Source organism: Monomorium pharaonis, chromosome 3 (assembly GCF_013373865.1).
Source record: "Monomorium pharaonis isolate MP-MQ-018 chromosome 3, ASM1337386v2, whole genome shotgun sequence".
NCBI lineage: Eukaryota > Metazoa > Arthropoda > Insecta > Hymenoptera > Formicidae > Monomorium > Monomorium pharaonis.
Genome location: NC_050469.1, coordinates 7,676,042 through 7,696,974, shown reverse-complemented (window position 1 = coordinate 7,696,974; position 20,933 = coordinate 7,676,042). Strand labels below are relative to the sequence as shown.

Here is a 20,933-nt window from a genome sequence, read left to right as displayed (position 1 = left end):
TACATTGTGTATACATTATGAATATCGGAACGAGGGGGAGAGAGGGGGGGGATAGATAGATAGATAAATGATCTTGGCAGTTTCAGCGGGTTTCGGTTTGCAGGACGATCGACACGCGAAAAAAACGGGGGGGGGGGAGGGGGATTCCTTACGGTCCCATTCCCCTGGCGGCGAAAGATTCAGTTTTCCGTACAACGCTGGAAATTGAACTCGTACCGAATTTATGCGGTGCGCACATGCGCATCACGCTACCACCGCAGGCCGCGTCTGTTTCTCTCGGAATTTGACCATGTTGCTTCCCTTCCGGTCGATTCGGACTCGATCGCTGAACAACAACTCTTCGCGTATGTCGGATTGCTGCGTTAAGCTTTAATAATCACGAATATACATTTATTAAATATACCAATTGCGAGCATGCCAACGTAACGTTCCGTTTGACAGAGAACCCGATATTAGCGACGCTCGAAAAATTTTTCCGCCAAGATGCGCGCCTCGAAATTTCCACCTTTTCGCGATCCGACCTTTTAAAATCTTCGCCATCCCTCGAGAACTTTTGTTCTTATTTCTACTCTTTTTTTTTTTTCTTCTTAAATACATCTCAGCCAAGATAAATTTATTTCGCCGATAAGCGAAACAATAGACCGCGCGCATACACGGCCTTCGAAGGTGGCCGTTCTACGTGATACCAGCGCGAGTTACGGAAATACACGGGTCCGCGTATTTGAGGGATCGGGCGGTGAGTGGGAGAGGGGGGGAGGGATGAAGAAAGGGGAGGTATACACGCGCGGGCGCCGATTAATAATGCACGCATTAAGTGCATCCCTTCGCCCCCGCCGGCATCCCCGGCGCGTCCGTGCGCGCTCCTCCATTCTGTTGATTTAAAAATGCAGGTGGCGGAGCACAACGGAGCTATCGAGGCGCGCCGCGCCGTGAATATCCGATCTTTCTCTCCCTCTCTCTCTCTTTCTCTCTCGAGGTTTGTCCCGTCTGCCGCCGTTTCTTACGACGGGATGTCAGGCGTCTTGTGAGCCGCGCGGGGGGAGGCAAAAACGAATTTCTAAACCGAGGAAAAATTCAATTCGGAATTTACTCGGATTAAATCCGCGCGTATTAAATCGCAAAGCTCCTTTTACAATTGAATTTCGTAATTCAAGCTGATAGAACTCTCGCATTGAGAACTTCGAACTACGCGGACGCGCATGGAAATGACTCTTGCATTTCATTTGTGACAACACGAGAGAGCGTCAGAAACTGAATTTGTCGCAATTACAATTTCTATCCTCGTTTTTCACTCCGTGATGGCTTCTTAAAATCGACGAGAAACCGCAAATTGTCTCGAAAAAGAAAAAATCAAATTATCTCGGTAAAAAATATATATGAGTATATTAAATATTTAAAATATTCTTAAATAGTCAGAATAGCTGAGATATTTTATCCTAATTAATTATGTTGATAAATATAACTGCGAAGTCGTTAATCCTAAGTATAATTGATGTTTAGAAATTGATAAACTTTTCATACTTTTATACTGTCTACTTGATAAATGAAGAAAATTACCGATCCTATACGGGCTCAATGATACAAAATAATCAATAGTAATTAATTCAGCGCGCATGATGACGCGGAATTGGACGGATTTATTCTTTAATTACTGTCTAAGCACAACAGTCTCTGACACCTATTAATTAACTTAAAAATCGGATAAAGTAGAATTGTTTATTTCGGCCTTTTTATTTTTAACGTGACGTATTTTTCGTAGTGATAAATTTCAAATTAAAATTCTATTGAAGCTTTAACTTAATCGAATAATTTCATATGTTTTTCATCAATTTATTTTAAATAATGATAATAATTTCATAATATTCAAGCAAGGGTTTAATTGTAAAAAATTATTTAGAAGTTATTGATGTCGGCATTTTTATCTTGAAGGAAAGAGTGAATTCAAGAAAAATATTGATACATCCAGAAAAGACACTGTTTTTCTTCTCGTGTATTTTTCTTCTAATCAATTTCAGAGTATTTTCTCCGTGTCCTTCGATAGATCATGTATAACTTGCAATTGGTTCTTCCTTGCAGTTATATTATCAAGGGTACTATGTGTTCCCCGCAAATTCCTATATCTTAATGCTTCCTCGTGTGTCGCGGCTATAAAACGCGCGCCCGCTCTCGATCGAGGACGCGAAATTACACTGCCAGGACGAATAAAATCCGGCGCGTGTGATTCGAACACCTTTAGACGCGGATATTTTCGGATGACCCACTTCGTTCTATCCATCCATAAAGGCGATAATGATCGACGATACTAGGAATAGCGGTGACGAGAATGGCGTGACAGACACGGTGCCCGTTATTCTTTCGCGTATACGTCGCTTGCGGTGTCGAATAATCCTTCGATACGACAGGAAGTGTATCGCAATACTATCAAGCCAATGCTTTTGAATTCGCTGCCTTCGCGTTATACAGAGCAACTAAATCGAATGCTAATTTACGAGAAGTTTCTCGTCTTTTTCTCAACGAGTTTTTCTATTGAATTAAGTCCGCGATATAACTAAAATATGAGGTTTAGTGAAATTGATATCTCTCTTCAGCGTTATTTAATAGAGGGATGATTAAAAATTGAGCACTGCTTCGTATTTTGGATTCTTGAATATTTTTAAGATTTATACAAACCATAAATGTGGAATTTTCCTAATTTCCTAAATTTTATGAAACCTAATTTTTCATGAAGAATCAATAAAATCCTTTAAAAATCCGGAGAAGAGCAATTTGGCTTTACGTTTTTAAATATTATTATCAATTAAATGTGTATTATATGCGAAATATTCTTATAGCGTACAGTCCGCATCATCAATTTTTTTTCCAACACTCTATTGCACATTTTTGCCTTGATTAATTTTTCCTAAAGCCGGATTCGCGATGAGAATCGAAGTCAAAACTAGGTCAACCTTTTATTGCATCCCAGGGCCGTACTGGCGGAACGGCGAATAATACCAGTTTTCGTCATCCTTTTCCTGATACAAGGATTCCGTGCTCGAACTTGAACTATTTTCAGACTAACGCCGTTCTGCGTCTTTCGTCTAAATACATAATGGATGTTTTTGTTTCAGCGTGAAGAAAGAACCCACGGACGAGCCCAGCAGCCCTTTGGAGGCCACCAGTCCCGGTTCCATCCTACGCAACAACAACGGTGAGTTTTTAAAAATAATTATGAATGATCTATGTGAAGCGTTCGATACACCATGGCGGTTTAATTTATAAAAAAGGAGCTATTAAAATAGATTGGCAGTGTTCTTTGTAGCATTGTTTCTTAAATCAAAAACTATGTGGAACAGTCCTCCATGTTATTTTTTCAAATAGATGGCATGTACAAGTATGTTTTTATATCCAATATATTTATGATTTTAAGAAATGTAAGAATCACAATAATTTGTATTGTTTAAAAATAAAATACAAAAGAGCTTAAATGTCAAATGTTTTGATGATTTATTTAACATTTATACTATTATAGAAAGTTACAAGAAAAAGTATTTAGCTTAAGACTTTACTCTGGTTTTTGTGAAAACAAGCTTGCTTATAAATTTGGCCCATTGTTGTGTTGAACGTTTTGTACAATCTAATTTGGTGGTGTGATAATTTTGCGTGAAAATTGCGAGAGAGGACGTTAAAGAGCGTCGGCTAACTTTTTTTCCGTACCGACTATTATTATATACTATTATATTATATTATGTGATAAATAATTCGCAAAACGTTGCATAAAAAAGTGAGAGATTATCAAAGGTAAGAGAGATAAAAGAGAGTAATAGAGTTACCAACAATGTTAACCATGATGCAATATATCTTAAAATATTGTATGAAGTACGTGGACTTTCATAAGTTTATTGCATAAATCTAGTTTCTTTTTATTCTCATACCTTTTTATTTTTCATTTATTTCTTGTCTCACTTTTTTGTAACTCTCGCCTCTTTTTCATCGAAAAAATCCACCTAGAGAGACGTGCTTGACACGTTGTTGAATGAGCTTTCGATCTCGTACACGTTTCTATGACGTGTGATTTATTTCGCATTAAAACTTTTTTCTATATAGAGTGCTGCTTATCAGAGAAAGCGCAGATTACTGAGAGATGCGAGAAATTTTTTTTTTACTTGCATTTACGTCAAACCGGTTTTCTTCATGTGCAATGGTGGATCAAAGGACGCATGCTAATCTATTGTTAGTCAAATTCCGCACGTTGCATTATATACGCACATGCATAGGATTTATCTCAGAGATCTTGCGAAACCTGATTTAAAGTAACTCTCTATCTTTTCTTTTGAACCTACCCTACTTATATTCGACGTTTTGAACGCACTATTGTTGGATTTGTTGTGTTTGTTGGATATATTGTTGTATTTGGACTTTACATATATACCAGCCATCGTCTATAGAAAAACATAAAGGTACCAAAAGTGTAAAAGAGGCGTCACGAATATTGATTGTCGAGACATGAAACCGTGAAGAAACTCTAATTTTTACAGAGACATTTTACATCAAAGAGATCCCACCATAAGTGAGAGAGCGAGAGAGTTTAGAAGCGCAAATGAATAAATAAATAAAACATTGTATTTCTCCTCGTAATTCCCGTAATCTAACCGGAACATTTCATTCGAGGTTCGTCTACTGTGAGCGAACGTAATATCGAAAATTGCGACAAGCGACGACCTGCCATGACGAACATCTCCGTCGGTGAAAAAGTTTGCCGCGCCGAATTGTCTCCGAGAATCTGTCATTGGGTGGTTCTCGGATGACCCTGGGACATTCGCCGTACACACAACGTATACGTAAGAGCCCTCGCGTGACTGTAACAGGGCGGCGGGAGAGAAAGGGAGAGAGAATGAGCACCGCTGTGTGCCTCGTCACGGTGGGATGAGGTTCCAGCTGTAGCTGGCGTTGGATCGATTCAAAAGCGGCAGCAAAGCGCCCCACCCTATTATGTGTTTTCTTCAGACCCCTACCCCTACGTTTCAGCCCCCGCTGCTTCTCGCGCGCGAATCCAGCCCGCCATCCCTGCCTGCTACAGCCCCCTTACCACACTGCGCACCCCCTGCCTCGTCCCCTCTCCTCCCTCCCTTCTCCCTCTCACGGTTCTATCGCACCGGAACGGTTTACTGCGAGCCGGAAGATCTCAACGACCGGAAGCTCCCTTCGCGCGCTCCGCTTTAATTGAAGACGACTTTTTCTCTCTCCTCCCCGTCCCTTTCTCTGTTACTTTTTACCCTACATTCTCTCGTTCCCCCTACAAGCGAAGAATCCGTAGCACCAAGATTGACTTTTTGGTCACCGATGGATGGCGCCTTAATGGGCAATTGGGGGGAGAATTTCTGGAATCCGCGTGATCTCCGGTTAATAGCCAATTAACCACCGGACTCCATTCGTTGACCGTCGTTTATCACAAGGTCAATGTGTCTTTTGGCATTTGCGGATAAATCGGAAACGGCAGGTAGTGCCTGGTAGCGTACTTACTTGTTTAATATTTATCTATAAGTGTTGGTGTAAATAGTGCCAGGTGTAATAATTCGAGATACTGATTTGTCTCAAATCTCACATTATAAATGTAAAACAAAAATGAAAGAATACAATCGATTGATTTTACTGAAACTCTGGAAAAATGTGAAAGAGATGTACCTATTCTCGTTTTGTGGATTTAGAATAGCCCGTGTGTAGCTTTCGTTACCGTTATAAGTGTAGCTGGATACATCGAGTCACGTTTCCCAGTAATGAAAGGGTTAAGGGCGCATTTACGTTATAAGAATATCTCTTTATATAGGTCGCGAAGAGATAGCAATATATTATTATCACATTGCATAAGACCTGGCGCTCTATAATTATGAGTATAAACTTATAACAGTGTATTCGCTGAATGAGGAGGCGTCGAGCCACCATCACTGCACCGTGATCGAACTGTTCTACTGTTATGGTCGTATTTTCCGTCATTAAAAAATCGATGAATCGAAGATCGTTTGATCGCAAACTATTAATTCTCCGTATCCGATTTTACATGTATCACATTTTCCCGGAGAATTCTCACGCTCGCGCATTTCAACAGATTCGTCTCGGATTTACTATTAATGAGCCTTTTCGCCGTCTCGATTACATCAAGTTTCAATACAGATTATGTCATCACAACTTTCACTCACAATATATATAGATCAGTTAGACCTGTAAGAACGCATGTGAAACAGCGCAAATGATTTCGCTGAACTGAAAATCAATTGCCATTAACATTTCCTGGTCTGTGTAATTTATATTTTATAAAATATAGAAATTTGATATATTCTTTAATTAACGGTGGACTGTGAAGTCACATCTTAAGATTAAAAAATATAGATATGACGAAAATTACTGCATATATAAATATTAAAGATTTTTCTTACAAAAGCCTGTAGATAATTGTACGCATATTCAATAAGAATACTTATTGATTTATCTCTCATTCCTTAGTTCCTATTGTTAATTTCGATTGTACTTCCTTTCTGAATTGTTAATAGCTAGATGACGACAATATCTCACACAATATAGCTTTTTCACACTAAACGATTTAGCATCTATTATCATCTATTAATAAGATCAAATCTGCCAATAAGTCTTCACAAATATTTATAGCTGTCCAATCCGACGCAACTCTCAAAAGCGAGAAAGAGAGAGAGAGAGAGAGAGAAAGAGAGAGGAAAAGGGAAGGCGGAGAAAGAGCGAGGGGGATGGAGCGCGCGAGAGTTTATTCGCGAATATAAACCGCAGCCGCGCGCGGCAGCGCGAAAGCTCGATGAGGGGAAATGCAGCGCGCGGCTCGCATAATGTAACACACAAGTACGGAGAGAGAGCGAATCGATCTGTACGTACTCGCGCTCGCGCTCGCGCGAATGCAACCGGTTTCCCAGGTTCATTATACCGCGGAGAACCGCGCATCTCCTTTCCCGACAAGTGTGCGCCGTGTTGCGCGACCACACCGACGACGACGACGACGACGACGGTAGTCCCTCTGCGAAGTTACTTACGCCGGACTTCATCCCTTTCTCGTAAACGCTCGCCGCGTCTTCGCCCGCCCTGTCTCGCTGCACCGAAGTCCACCTTGATCAGGAAACACGCAGTCGTTGCACCGATCGTGGAAATAAGTCATCGAACCGCCACGGTTCACGATCGGCTGCGCCGATACCAGCGCGCTGCTTACCATCCTGGGAACATCGCGGGATAACATGTGTCTAAGATGGCAATAGTCCTCTCCTTTTCGTTTTCATCCACGACGATTGTCGTTTCGTCGAAGGTACCGCAGAGTCGAATTTTACAAGTTGACGATCGTCGTTTGTTGTTCTTCAAAAGTTCGTATTTTTATCGTACATTTATATTGTATTTAGAGATTTACTCTCGAAATTAATTTGTAAACGTTATTCCGGCGCGCCCAAAAATCCCTGTTTTTAAATATTAAATATGAGAGGAAACAAAATTTGGAACGTCGCAGCTCACTTTCGCGACTGCAACCTCAATTCTTGAAAAACACGGAGCAGAACGTTGAGAGAAGATTGTCAACAAGATTAACGAGATTTGTTGGGTACTTGTCGCGGAACGGCGAAATGTTTTTGCCCGCCTCCTGATAAGGCTAAAAAGAGGGAAGAGAGACGATCTTCCTCGTAAATATTTTTTCCCAAACTGAAGTCACTTAAGCGATCGAGCGTTTTGCCTCCGGGCAATTCAGCGTTTCCCCGTCCTCTCTTCTCTTCCCGTAAGCTCTCCTACTCGTGGACCACTGGATGCGTCTTTTGTCGCCGCTGACACCCTCGACAGATATCTGTCGCGTCGCCTCCCTTTGCGGCCGTGCTTGTCTAAGAGAACCGGCGGACAAAGTGCCGGTGCGAATTCTGTTTTAGTAGCGGGTCTCGTCGAAGGAAAGAGAGAGAGAGAGAGCCCGGTCGGTTCGTTTGGCTCTCGCGGCACTTCTCGGTCAATGAACCGCGTGTTGCTGGCGAACCCAGTTGGTCCACTCGCGCGGCGCGGCGCGCGATCCCCACCACCAACTTCGCCGCGTCTCTCGCGATTTAACCCCCCACTGCAGTCGCAACGGCGAGGCGACCACGTCAGATCGGTCGGTCCACGTTTTATCCCTACCGGACGGACGCCCCGCGATCCTCCACGACACGACTCACCTCCGGCTTCCCCCGATCTCGCCCCCTCCTCTCTCCCCGTCTTCTTCGTCGTCGCTGTGCTGCAACCCCTTCCATCCTCAAGACTCACCTCCGACCCGTTCGCTTAATTCTTCTTGTCTCCCCCTCCCCCTCCTCGCCTTCTCCTCTCCATCTCGTCCACCCTCCTGATGTCCCCTTCGCTTCCCTTCGCTTCCCTCATCGCCACCTCCAACCACCTCCTTACCTCTTCGGAGTATACACTTCCCGCTCGCTCTTTCTCCTTCTCTCCTTGTCTCTCCTCTTTCCTCACCCTCTCCCCGATCCCTTCCCCGTCGCGCAATGTCGTAACATGTACGACGGAACGCCGGCTTTACTTACCTCACAGGTGAGCGCTCTCGGCTGTACCAAGGAGAGGACGAAGAAGTCGTCCTAAGGGTGGGAGGGAGGGGAGGCAAAGAAAGAGAGAAAGAGCAAGAAAGAGAGAGCCGGTGCGCGCGCGAGCGAGGGAAAGAGAGACAGCGCGCGGACGTGGGAAGGGGGGGATCAAACGGGGGAGGGGGGGGAAAGAGAGAGAAGCGCGGCCGCGTGCGACCGAGGAGGACGGAGCACGGGAAACATGCGGCGGAGGGCCCGTTCCCGGCACTCGCGCGAGAACGAGCGGGCTCGACGCGCCGCACGCTCGCGGATCGCGCGCACGCTGCACGTGATCGCGCACGCTCTCGCACGCGTAAAACGTTTTCCGTCCGATCGCCCGTACTTAGCCGCCAACACCCCTTGGGTTTACCCTTCGCGACGCTGCATTGTACACTCTGTGTCTCCCTCTCCCGCTTCCGCTCGGTTGCCTCGTCACGTGGACGATCCCTTTCGACGATCGATCCTCGGACGAGAGTGAGAAGCGCTCGCTCGATCATCCGAACCCCCCCTCCGGATACATGCCGATCGCAGTGAGGGGCAGTGAGTGATATCCGGTGATCTCGGCGAGATCGCGTACCACTTGTCGAGGGGCACAAACCGCGGCTTCTAGACTCGTGAAAAGTATCACCCTTTCCAGAACGAAACGATATCCCGGAGGATTTTTAATTACTCTGTCGATGTCAAATACTTTAACCGCCGCGATACTCATGAATGTGACTGTGCGCTTCGATCAGTGTGATAATCGCGCGTAATCGTGGATTCGGAAGTGTTAGATTTCCAGAAGGGTCTGCGCGAGAGAGAAACTCGCGATTGTGAATAATAATAAACTTCACGTCGGATGGTGTCGGAAGGGACGGCTTCGGGAGAGATCAGTTGAGAGCCTTCCTTCGTTTCCATCGTGGATTTATACTCCGGATCGGATCGCGGCGCATCTTCGTGGCGAACCTTCTCGCCGAAAAACAGAGAGTCCGAACGTCGGTGAGTGTTTGGGAACCGCCCACGCGCAGGTAAATCCATGAGCGTGCAGCGTTATTATTCGCGTGTTACGTTTACTCAGTGCGAGTCGCGCGCGACCGGCGCGACGGCTGGGAAGGAGGGAGGGGGAGGAGGATAATTGCCGAGGAAATTGCAAAAGTTCATTGCGCTTTCATTCATACCTCATTGTGTCTCGCGAGGCGCGCGCAACGAGCAAGCGGAGCGAGTCCGTTGTTCCGAGGTGTCGATTACGGGAAATTATGAAATTACTATTATTCAAACCGTTAAATATATATATATATATATATATATATATATATATATATATATATATATATATCTCGTGAACGTGGAAATCCCATAAGAGCGCGCACTCTTACGCGGTTGTTTCGGATTCGACGACGAGTCGAAGACGAGAGAAAGTGTGGTGCGTTAAAGTAAAATCATAGGGCAAATCCGAGACAGTTTAATTAAAGCTTTCGGGACGCTGATGGCCGCGGGATAAAAACCCAAGAGATAAAGATACTTATCGAAGCAATGAATGAGACCGGCAATGGATGCAGCAGAAAATCGACCGTCACGATCTTTCATAACATCTGTCTCGCTGTATATATTTTAGTTAGAGGAAAGCAATAGGAATGATTGACGGATTAACGGGTTATCCTTTCCTCATATCGCTCCTAAATTGCTTTAGCTTTCGAAATATTCCAAAGCTCGAATGTTAAAACGCGAATGGCGAGCTAGTCATTCCTTCTCTCTTTCTCTTTCGGTGAGGAGTCGTCTCCGTGCGATGTTTCGATCGCCGCGCGAATCGATTCGACGACGGTGGCGCATTCGATGATCGCGCGAGCACGTGGCGAGCTCGGCGCGATCGCGCGTTCCCAGAGAGATCCTCTCGCGTGTGCGCGCGCGCACGCGCGCGAGATCTCCGCTCGCGAGCGTAAGGTGAACGCACTGACTTGCGACGCGGATGGAACGCGGAACCGAGCGGGCGATGTGCGAGACAAATGATCGTCTGCGCGCCGGCAAAATTCGCCCAATCTAAAGGACGAAATTGCCTCTCCCCAATCAACCCGAGTAAATAAATTTTTTCCTCGCGATACGCAGGTCTTGTAGAAAAAGATCTTGCGTTCAATCAAGTGAAGGGATGCGACGTCTTTTTGCGTTATATGGGATATTCGGTAAAGAATACTTTTAACAAATACTAAGATATATTTTTGGTAAACAAAGCGATATTTCTTATTTAAAAATCTTCGAATGATTTCTCTTTTCTTGAAATAAAATTGATTGCCTACGTTCCTTAGTTTCTCCAATTTATCAATTTTATTTACTTGAATATTTTTTTCTTTTGAAATTTTTTAATGATATGTCTGATATTACAAGAGAAAGTAATAAATAAGAATAAATGACACTTAGTGTTATATCACAGATTTCTGGTATTTTTAGATTTAATAATTTAATAACTACTTGCCACAGCAACAAATTAAGAGCAGATTATTAAACAGTTTTTATTATATTTTATGTTTGATTTTAGACTTCGACAAAATTCGAAAGTCAGACCAAATTTTTCACATGAAACACGACTTCGTAAAAAATTGGTGTAAATTGATCGCCACGACACCAGGGACCTATTATGTTACTGTCCAAAAAGTTATTTGATAAAAGTACTCTCATTTTTTAACTACTGTTCTACCATAGACATTTGCCCTTTTTTTAACGAAGTTTTCAATACATTACGAAAAGTCGATTTTCCAATCGAGATGACTTTCGCGCCCCATCCATGATTGAAGAAGATGGATACAGTTTCATCACGTACAGTTCCGCCAATTTTGAAAGAGATTTATGATTGTCTAAAAACATACACAATATTGCTTCTGTCGGAAACACGCTAATTCACAATTCGCGTGTCACACGAACATAACAGAAATTTGCTGGGAAACCATCGTGGAAAATGTTTCCATCGAAATAACTTTAGTTCTCATCAATTTTCATATTATGGACGATCAGATAGGATTCGAAGGAATAAATAAATAAATAAATAATTCTAAATGACTTTACAACAACTCGCTCTTGATTTTGCGAATCGAAAACGCTATTACATTTATATTGCGCTAACCGATGCCTCGCTCGATCGTTGCACTTTGTATATCGACCGACGAATATCTAGCCGCGCGCGAAATGTCACAAAACACTTGAAATTCGCGAGGCGGAAAAACAAAGCTGACCGAGAGGGAGGGATGGAAGGAGGATGTCGCGAGAGGGAAGAAAAGACAAGTCGGAGAGAGGCGGAGGAGAGGATCCGAAGCGAAACGTGCAGGTGAGAGAGCAAGAGAGAGAGAGAGAGAGAGAGAGAGAGAGAGAGAGAGAGAGAGAGAGAGAGACGACAAAGAGAATGATGAAGGAGAAGAAGAGGGGTAGATGTTAACGGGGGGGAAGGGGGGGAGAGAAGGTTGTGACCAAGAGAAGGAAGGAGGGACGAGCCAGGAAGAAGTCAACGTCCGAAGATTACGGCAATGACATTCACTTTTTCTCACTCTCTGCCTCGTGTTTCTCTCGTGCTCCTCGGGCTTTTTTCTCTCCTCTCCGCCCTCTCCTTGTTTCTCCCGCGATTCTCACCGGCAATTCCCTGTCCTCATCTCTCTCGATCGTGCGAAAATGCTTGGATATACAGGGTAAAGTAACTCTTAGGAAGTTACCTAAAGTTTTTTTCAGCACGATTGAGCATAATGAGAAATTTCGAAGTTCATCATCCTTATTGTTAATCAAAGTCAGAAAACATCTTTACGTAAAGACGCGTTAGTTTATCACCGCAATGAATATTTTTAAAAATAATTTTGGATTTAATTTCCCTTTCTAGTAATATATATAATAGCAGGACTCGTAAAATGACAGCGTAAAATACTAAGCGCGTACAGAGTGCATAGAAGAACTTAAAACCAATCGCATGTTAAATATTTAAATTAAATTATATTGAACATTTCGGCTTTCCCTTCAAGCCATCTTCAGAATCTATTGGCAGTGGTTGCGGTACAAAATGCAAATATATTGTATATTGCGAATCGAAACACATAAGAATTATCTTCTTGAAAGCCATTAAAGATAATGAGAAAATTATTTTGCAGTTATAATATTTATTAATGTTGCCTATAAAACAAATGGAGCCATTGTTGTAACCGAAAGCAGAATAACAATGCTCTTTTTTTAAACAAAACTTTATATTCTTTTTTAAAAATCCATTTTTCCACCATTTTGCACGAAAAAAAATATTAAACTATAAATGATTTATTGAGAAAAAAATGAATACTTTACGAGAGATATTTTACATTATATCTGACATTTTAACATGAATATATTATATCTTTTTATAATATTTATCTTGCAAAATATTTACTTATTAATTTATCTTCATACATATGTCAAAATTATCGTGAAACTGCTACAATAAAATAGATACATGAAATTTTTTTAATTTCAACACTCGCGCGAATTTAAGAAATTCTTATCTATAAATTGAAATATCTATTATCTCGATTTAAATATAAACACTCAAAGAGGTTGCTTTTCTGGAATAACACAATTTTGGAAATTGAATTTCTACGTTCTTATGTTGCTCTTTTTATTTTTAATTGTCTGAGTTTTTGTATATTCAAATATGTCACACATCTCCTACAATAAATAACTAAAGTAATCAATTAATTCAAGAAGAGAAAAATCTTATTCTAACATAAATCTGTATAGATTTTTAATCCGTAACGTCTATAATAATTTTACAAATATATAAATTGCGTGCGATCTTTATTACATTATTACGTATTTTTATTATTTTGTGATTGCCTTTCTTTATTTCCGCGCCGCGCGTCGTTTTGTCTTTAGTTTCTGATTTTCTTTTTGTTTTGATTTTTCTTTCAGCGAGATGGCTCACGTGAGAAGCCAATGGATATGTAAACCATTAAAAATTGGCGGGCAGGTCTGTGCTCGCGCTACTAGAAAAAAGTTTACCCTATAAGAAAAGGAGAAGAGAACAAAGAAACAGAAAGGAAGAGAGAGAAAGAGAAAGAGAAACAATCACGAGAGTAATAAGCACAACGTAATCACGAGTAAAGGCGCTCGATCGATCGCGAATCCCCAAAATAATGGGTTGAACTTTCGAGTGGCGTTTTCCATTCGCAAGAAGAAGCTGAAATGGAAGCACGATGAGCTGCTTTAGCTTTCGCGTTGACTGCGTTCTTGACGAACGATAGTCGAATCTAATTGAAGAAAATCCACGCGTTTTGTTCACAGTCACAGAGGAAACGAGGGGCCAGAGTTTGGTGTTAAGTGACAAAGTGCAACGAAGTCCAACGAGTATAACAGTGATAACGTAATAAACTTTGGTATAAACGTGACAGTGTTGTCCATCGCTTTTTGGAAGATTTTTAAATTGTCCCTGCGTCAAACGGCCGCGCCCGCATTCTCCATTCGTTCGTTCGTTCGTTCGTATCGAGTGTATCGTCGATCTTCATCGTCCGCAAATCCTGTCCGTTATTTATACATTCGCGAAGAAATCTCGGGAGCGTAATCTCCCATTCCGCCAACTTTTATCTCGCTCGTCGCATCGCATTCGTCGCGCGGCTATTACCATTGCTGTGGTCGAATTAAATCTTATTAAGCGGCGGCGTAAATGCAAATGCGAAGAAACGCGAAGCCGCGGAGGAAGAGGCAGCCACGAGATAGAGACGGAGAGGTGCGTAATACCTGCGAGGAAACGAGGAAACGTTATTCGCGGTTCAAGGACCGCGCCTGAAGTTACGAGAAAGACGAGCAGCGACAACGACGACGATTGCAAACTCGAGCGGGAAGAACACGTTCGTTATGTTCGCCGAAATATCGATCATCGGCGATAAAACGCTCCGTTAGAGGAGAGGATATCGTTTTCTCGAGGGAAGGCGCCCGATGAAATGCCGGATAAATTATCGAGATACAGGATATCCCCTCGCAATAAAATCGTTTCGCTAATGACGCTCGACGTGTCCCGCGAGTTATGTTGGTTCAGCCTACGCGACGTGTCGAAGGAGGCATCGCCAGTGTGCTCCTCTCAATAGAAACGCCTCGCACACGACGTACAGAAGATGCTATCTGCCGCCGACAGAAATAACGTTGCACCGGTTTGTGTATAAGTAACGAAGGGGAAAGTTTCACCGAACGATGTTGGAACAAGTTTCGCGGTGCATCCCGAGCGGAGTGTATCAACCGACGAATAATTAAGCGAGCTTATTAAACGATAGCCATGTTATCGTCGCCAGGAAAGTTCGACCGACGCGTAACTCCATCATCGAGATAGAATCCCGAGGATCTTGCAAGATTCGAGGAAGGAACTCCTCACTCTTCCGTCCTTGCGAGAGTCGAAGGGACGTAGCCGCCCGCTCGCAGGATCATAGCCGAGAGGAAGACACGAAGGCTCGTGAGTGAGGGGCGCGCGCGCGCGAATGCTGAATGCCGCAGGCGGTGGCATCGCCAGGAAGCGCGACGCTGTGCACCACGCTGTTCGCCGGCGCCGCCGACGCCGTGATCGTCGCCCGTACGTACGACGTTCGATGCCCGTTGGACAATGGACGTTTTCAAACTCGATCAGTCGCTGAGCGCGGGTTTGGGCAGCGCCCCGGCGCCGGACACCCTCACGCCGGAAGTGTCGTTCGACGCCGGCAGTGAGTTTAACCTGAGCTTCTTCGACGGACCGGAGGAGAACAACAGCACCCAGGGCTTCAGCGACCCCGGTTCCGTGGGTAGCGCCAGCGCCTCGCCACCCCCCGGCACCCCCGGTAGCGCCGTACCCCCTGTAGGCGCTGCCGCCGCCGCCGCCGCCGCCGCCACCGCCGCCGCTGCCGTCGCCACCGCCACCGTCACCGCCGCAGCCTCCGCTGGTGTTAATAATCCGAACGCGCCCCCGCTGCCAATTGTCCAAGTGCCCACCGCCGGCATCGTCATTAAGCAGCAAGGTTTGTGTTTCATTTCTCTTTCTTTCTATCGCGAATCGGTTGATTTTCATTTCTGCGTCGTTATGTTTCGGTTCCTTTGTTTATTCGATGAAAATGCCTTTCACGCGAGGTTTGCTTATGTCGGCGTTAGTACGACCACCATGGCGTATTAGCGTTGTAAATGCAAGTGCAACATGCACTTATACGTAACGCTGTGGAAGACTATAATTATTATGCAATCCCTGATAGGCTTCTCAATATAATTTAGTTATTATATTACCTTACATTTGCAGAATAACATCCTCGCCATATAAAAACGAATCATAATATGAATTATAGAGTATTTAATTTTAAAAAGATAGTTAACGTGAGAAGAGTGGAAATAAACTGAAATCTTTTTAACAAAAGATACAAAAATGTTGGTATCATGAAAATACAAATATTTCTTTTATTACATTTTATATAAATGCACATTATTGCATCATTATCGAATAAAATAAGAACAAAAACGAAAAAGGTGGTCAAATTAAATAACTGCGACTATCTTTAACAATTTACACACACACACACACACACATATGTATATATATATATATATATAATTATCTGAAAATTTTATAAACCAAATAATTTTTATATATAATGATTTTAATGGCTGACATTAATCGAATTTAACATATTTAAAATACTCATTAAATTTAATGATTTGGTACTAATTTTGCTATTTTTAAGTTTTCAATTTAATTAACAATTTAACATTATATTGGAAAATCATTATATCAGTTCTCTTATGCCGTATTTTAAATACATTCTTTTTTTCTTAAAAAAACTCTATATTTAAACTTTTTAAAAAATATATTGGAAAATATCAAAGTTATCGAGTTCAATCATTGCTAAGTTTATAGACGAATTTATTTTCTCGTGCTCGCTAAAGATAATAGCAATAATGCTATCAAGATAGAACGTGTCAAACAGTCATTCAATCGCGTCACGAGACGCAAACAACACACAATATTTCAGAATTGAACTGGAGCTTTAGTAAAAGGAAAATGATATAGAAGTTAGAATAAACGATTGCAATTTTCCGCAATTAATTGTCCATAAGGGCATCGTGAAGGAACTCGTCTCTCGTAACTTTAATAGTTTGCCGTTTTAATGTCTAATTATAGCACGACCGTGTGTTATATTATACGCTCGGTGTGCCTATGTTTTAACGTTGTTTTATATCCTGATCACACACGGACGACGCGTATAGCGCTTCTCGTTAAAGGTTAGAATACAAATTGAAAAGGTCGCACCTATAATGCGATACTCGTAGATCTTTCACGATCGCGAGAATCACGCGTCGCCATTGTCATCGATAGAGAGTCACATTTGGCAATCCGGGCTTTGCTCTCGATCCACGAATTCGCTCTCGATTGGAAATTGAAAGGAGAATGATTTCGATGAATTCGGGCGAATTGCAAATCATTTTCCCATGCTTGTAAGTCGACCAGTAAGAATTCGCAGCGCTTCGCTTGTGAGAAAAGTCAACCGCTGACATTTCGCTCGAACTGAGAACGTGCGAGCGAATCGTTCTCGTTTTCGTCCGGTTCTAACTCTCTCTGCTCCTTGTTTGTTTATCGTCGGAAAGCGCTAATTTTGCGGGATAACTGTGGGTGTGCATACTACACTGAGAAAAAGAATAGTTACAGTAACTATAACATCACTATAATTTATAGTCATTTTTAGACCTAATCTAACCTAACCATATTTTAATAGTTATTTAACAATATATTAATTATAGTTTAAACTATATTAAAGTAAAAATGATAAAAAAAAATGATATTCCTGATTAAAATTATTTTACTATGCAATAAAAATGATATTCCTGATTAAAATTATTTTACTATGCAATTATAATCGCAAATATCACATACTTTTTCTCAGTGTACATATACTACTGTTCAATATCTTTGATAAAACTTTACCTAAAACCATACGGAGCGTTACATCAAAGAAGGATTAATTATAAATTGTTGATGTGAGGTCGCAAACTGATTAGTTTCCTGTACGAAACTTTGATTTATACGAGTATCGCGCGCGCTGCTCGTAAATTCTCACGCGGCTACGGGACACAGCAGCAAAATTACGTGAATTTTCGGGGGAGCGATCCCGGAGAGTTTACGCGACCCCGAAAAGATAGTACGACGCTGGAGGCCGTTGGTTACATTATACATTCGCTAGCGGGAATCGTCCGGCGGCGAATCTGATTTCGGCCAGCCACCGAAAATCCGAACTTTGAATTTCAATCTCGAGGCGGTCAAGGTCCATCGAGAGTAATTTCAATTCAGAAGCGCAAATCTCACGGGGGATAAGAAGCGGTGTTACGCGTCGACTCTGTTGTCGCGCCCGAAGGCGCGAAACAATAAGGATAAAGAGCAAATCTGGGGCATACAGCGCGGTATATATATTTCGAGACAAGTTTAACGTAATCGCGCGAGACGAATTAATTCTCCGTCCGTGCGCCGCCAAAATTTCCTCGCTTTTCGGCTGTAATGCATAATTCAGGCTTCTTACGAATTAAACCTCGCAAACGCACGTAATAAAACCTCGGTCGAATTTTAAACTAGCTCTATTTTAACGCGCGACCGACTCGCTTAATGTCTACACTGATAATTAACAAATTGGGGGAACAAATTATACATAATTAAAATATCTAACAGAAGATTTGTATTACCGACCCGAACGATTTTTAATACGATATATTTAATATTGCCTGTACGAGCCAACACTACATGTTTGCGTGTATAATTGATCACTTAAATTTGCGGTTACCAGCATATACAATTAAATTTTCGCCAAAGAAGGAGGATCCCTAACCGATACGACGACGAGTTTTACCTCTGAAAAGAAACGATCGAGAGACGGTTGGGTATGCCGCAGGCTACATCTTGCAGGCGAAACTTAAGAAGATTCGACGGGAATGAAACTCGTTATAGTAAGGGCGCATAGAATACGCCCGGAAAGTTCCGACGAGTTAACTGGCGAATTTACGGAAGTTGTTTCGCTGTTTCAGTTTCTACATAGTATAGCCGAGTTTTGACGTACGAAACTTTCGGGCGGCCGAAAAGTCGTCTGCATAAACGTAATCGCGATTTCCATTAAAGCGTCACGAACATAATTCGTAGCGTTCGACTTTACCCCCTCGATTCTGCCGCGCGCGAAAATTATTTTTTAAAGGAATTCCTCGCGTGCAACACTTGAGGAATCGTGAATATCGAAAAGAGGAATGATTGACCGGCGAACCGCGAACGCTAATTAAATAATAACTTATCGCAATTTTTTCAGCAGTTCTACCATTCACGCGATTGTCTAGACTCGCGGGACGAAAATAGAGGCTTCCTTCATCGACAGTTGAAAAAAAAAATCGATTTTGGTGTTCATTCACACTTCTTTCCTTTTCCTCGCCGGCCGACGACGACGGCTACGGGCCGGAGTCGGGCTGCAAGTCACGATTTTATCGACCATACGAATCGTAAAAGCCAAGAATGCCGTAGCTCCGCGTACGACTTTCTTACACGGAATGCAGCTTACGCGGCTCCGCGTGCTTTCCTCCTCGCTCACGAAGGAGGAACGAGTCGAAGAGTGTATACGGGGAGAGGGGAGGAAAAAAAACAACGCGATTATGAGTCGCGCGTTCGCTAATTAGTTACGATCGAAGACCCCAGCGGCTGGGTCTTAACTCGTGACGGTAAAACGAAGGAAATATCTCCGAGCACGCTCCGATTGCCAGTCGTAATATGCTCCGTTTTCTTCATTTCGGCCGCTTACGCCGTTGATTAAAATAAGTACGGTAGTTACGCGCGTTCCATGCCTTTGAAAGTAACAGTAGTACGATTCGCGTACGTAACGAACGAGAAATGGAAATAAAAATACTGCCGCTTGCGCAACGAAGGAAACGAAGGTATTTTTGGAAATTTACACGCATTACAACAAAGAAATATCGATATTACCTAATAGCGCAATTAATCCGAACCATTTAGACTTTCCTATCTGCAATCCTTTCTTGTCGAAATAATTATATTAATTTTGGCCAACCAATTTCAAGTATCGCAATGCATATTTATTTATGGAGGATATTTTGTCAATCATGAATGAAATTTGACTTTATACTTTTCAGTATCTTCTTTACATACGTTGGGTCACGACACTTCTAAGTTCATTTTCATTAGTTTTACAGATACAAGAAAATTTTCCAATGATTCTTACATATAGCGTAATATCTGTAGAAACAATTTTGCATGATTATTAGAAAAAAATTAACAGTAATTACAGTATTAATTACCTTTTTCCTAATATATATATATATATATATATAGAAAAGAGACTTCGTAGGACAAAATTGTCGAATCGTATGTACAGTGTGTTTAAGATAAAAACAAGAGAGGACAGTGAAGACCTAATTTTCTCTAGAAGAGCGATTCAATTCCATCGGAGTTTATTTTGTGGAATCATAGCTCGACCGAGCGCGAAAACGTTGATGACGATGGTCGTCGCGCCCGAGAGTCATTGACGTTCTCGCGTGTGTGTCACGTAAATCGCCTTCCTGGAACGAAGGCCACGAGAAAGTTCGTGCCGCTGCTGGTTCAGTGCCACGGTCACGCTACGTGCGTGGCATCGATAGCGACGAAAGTAAACTAAATCTGAAAGATTACGCAATGCCGTTTTAAAAGTCACCCGACGTGCCGCCACAGTTGCCGCGCCTCCTTTTCTCTCATTCCTTTCTTCTCTTTCTCTGCTCTCTTATTTATCATTGATCGCGGCCATTCTCTCGCACCGAGCGTACTGGATGTCGGTTGAAAAACTAGTTGAAAATGTCGCGACGTTTTAACTAGAAGTGTGTAAAATCGAAGAACTTTGCTCTTAAATTTTTTCGGATACTACACGAAGAAAACGATTTTCTTATCTAAAAATTTAGTTAGATACGAATCTAAAAATAATTTTGTCGGACCATCCAAATTATTATAAAAGATCGAACATGATGAGCAATACTGTAAAAATTTTTGACATTCTAGCAATTAGTTTTAGCATCTTACATAATTATTTTAACAATCTAATAAAAATATTTTTAGATCTTTGTATATTTAGCAAAATTTTTAGATACTTCACACATTAAATCCCTCTTTTCGTGTGACAATAGATTTGTTTTTTATTATTCCATTATTAGATTACAGATAAGATTAAAATGTCTCTTCTTGCTTGCGCTAAAATTGAAACATATATTTCATTTTAAATACAGAGAATGCTCAGTTGAAAAATATTCAGATCTGCAGTTAGAAATGCAATTTTATCTTGTCTTTTTTATTATTATTTAATGCTTCTAATTTGACGTTAAAATGATTTTAAAAAATTGGATAGATCTATTCATACCTACATATACAGACAATTTTTTTTA

At 42.0% G+C, this 20,933-nt stretch overlaps 1 protein-coding gene across 3 annotated transcripts in view; it reads left to right on the top strand.

Moving 5' to 3' along the window:
- The window catches only part of LOC105839224 (ecdysone-induced protein 78C), a 79,682-nt gene that overhangs the window by 495 nt on the left and 58,254 nt on the right, over positions 1 to 20,933 (top strand). For all 3 annotated transcript variants that reach the window (XM_036284871.1, XM_036284870.1, XM_036284872.1), the window contains exon 2: positions 3,108 to 3,187. In XM_036284871.1, coding sequence (XP_036140764.1) covers positions 3,108 to 3,187 — 80 coding nt within the window. The remainder of the gene's footprint in view (positions 1 to 3,107; positions 3,188 to 20,933) is intronic.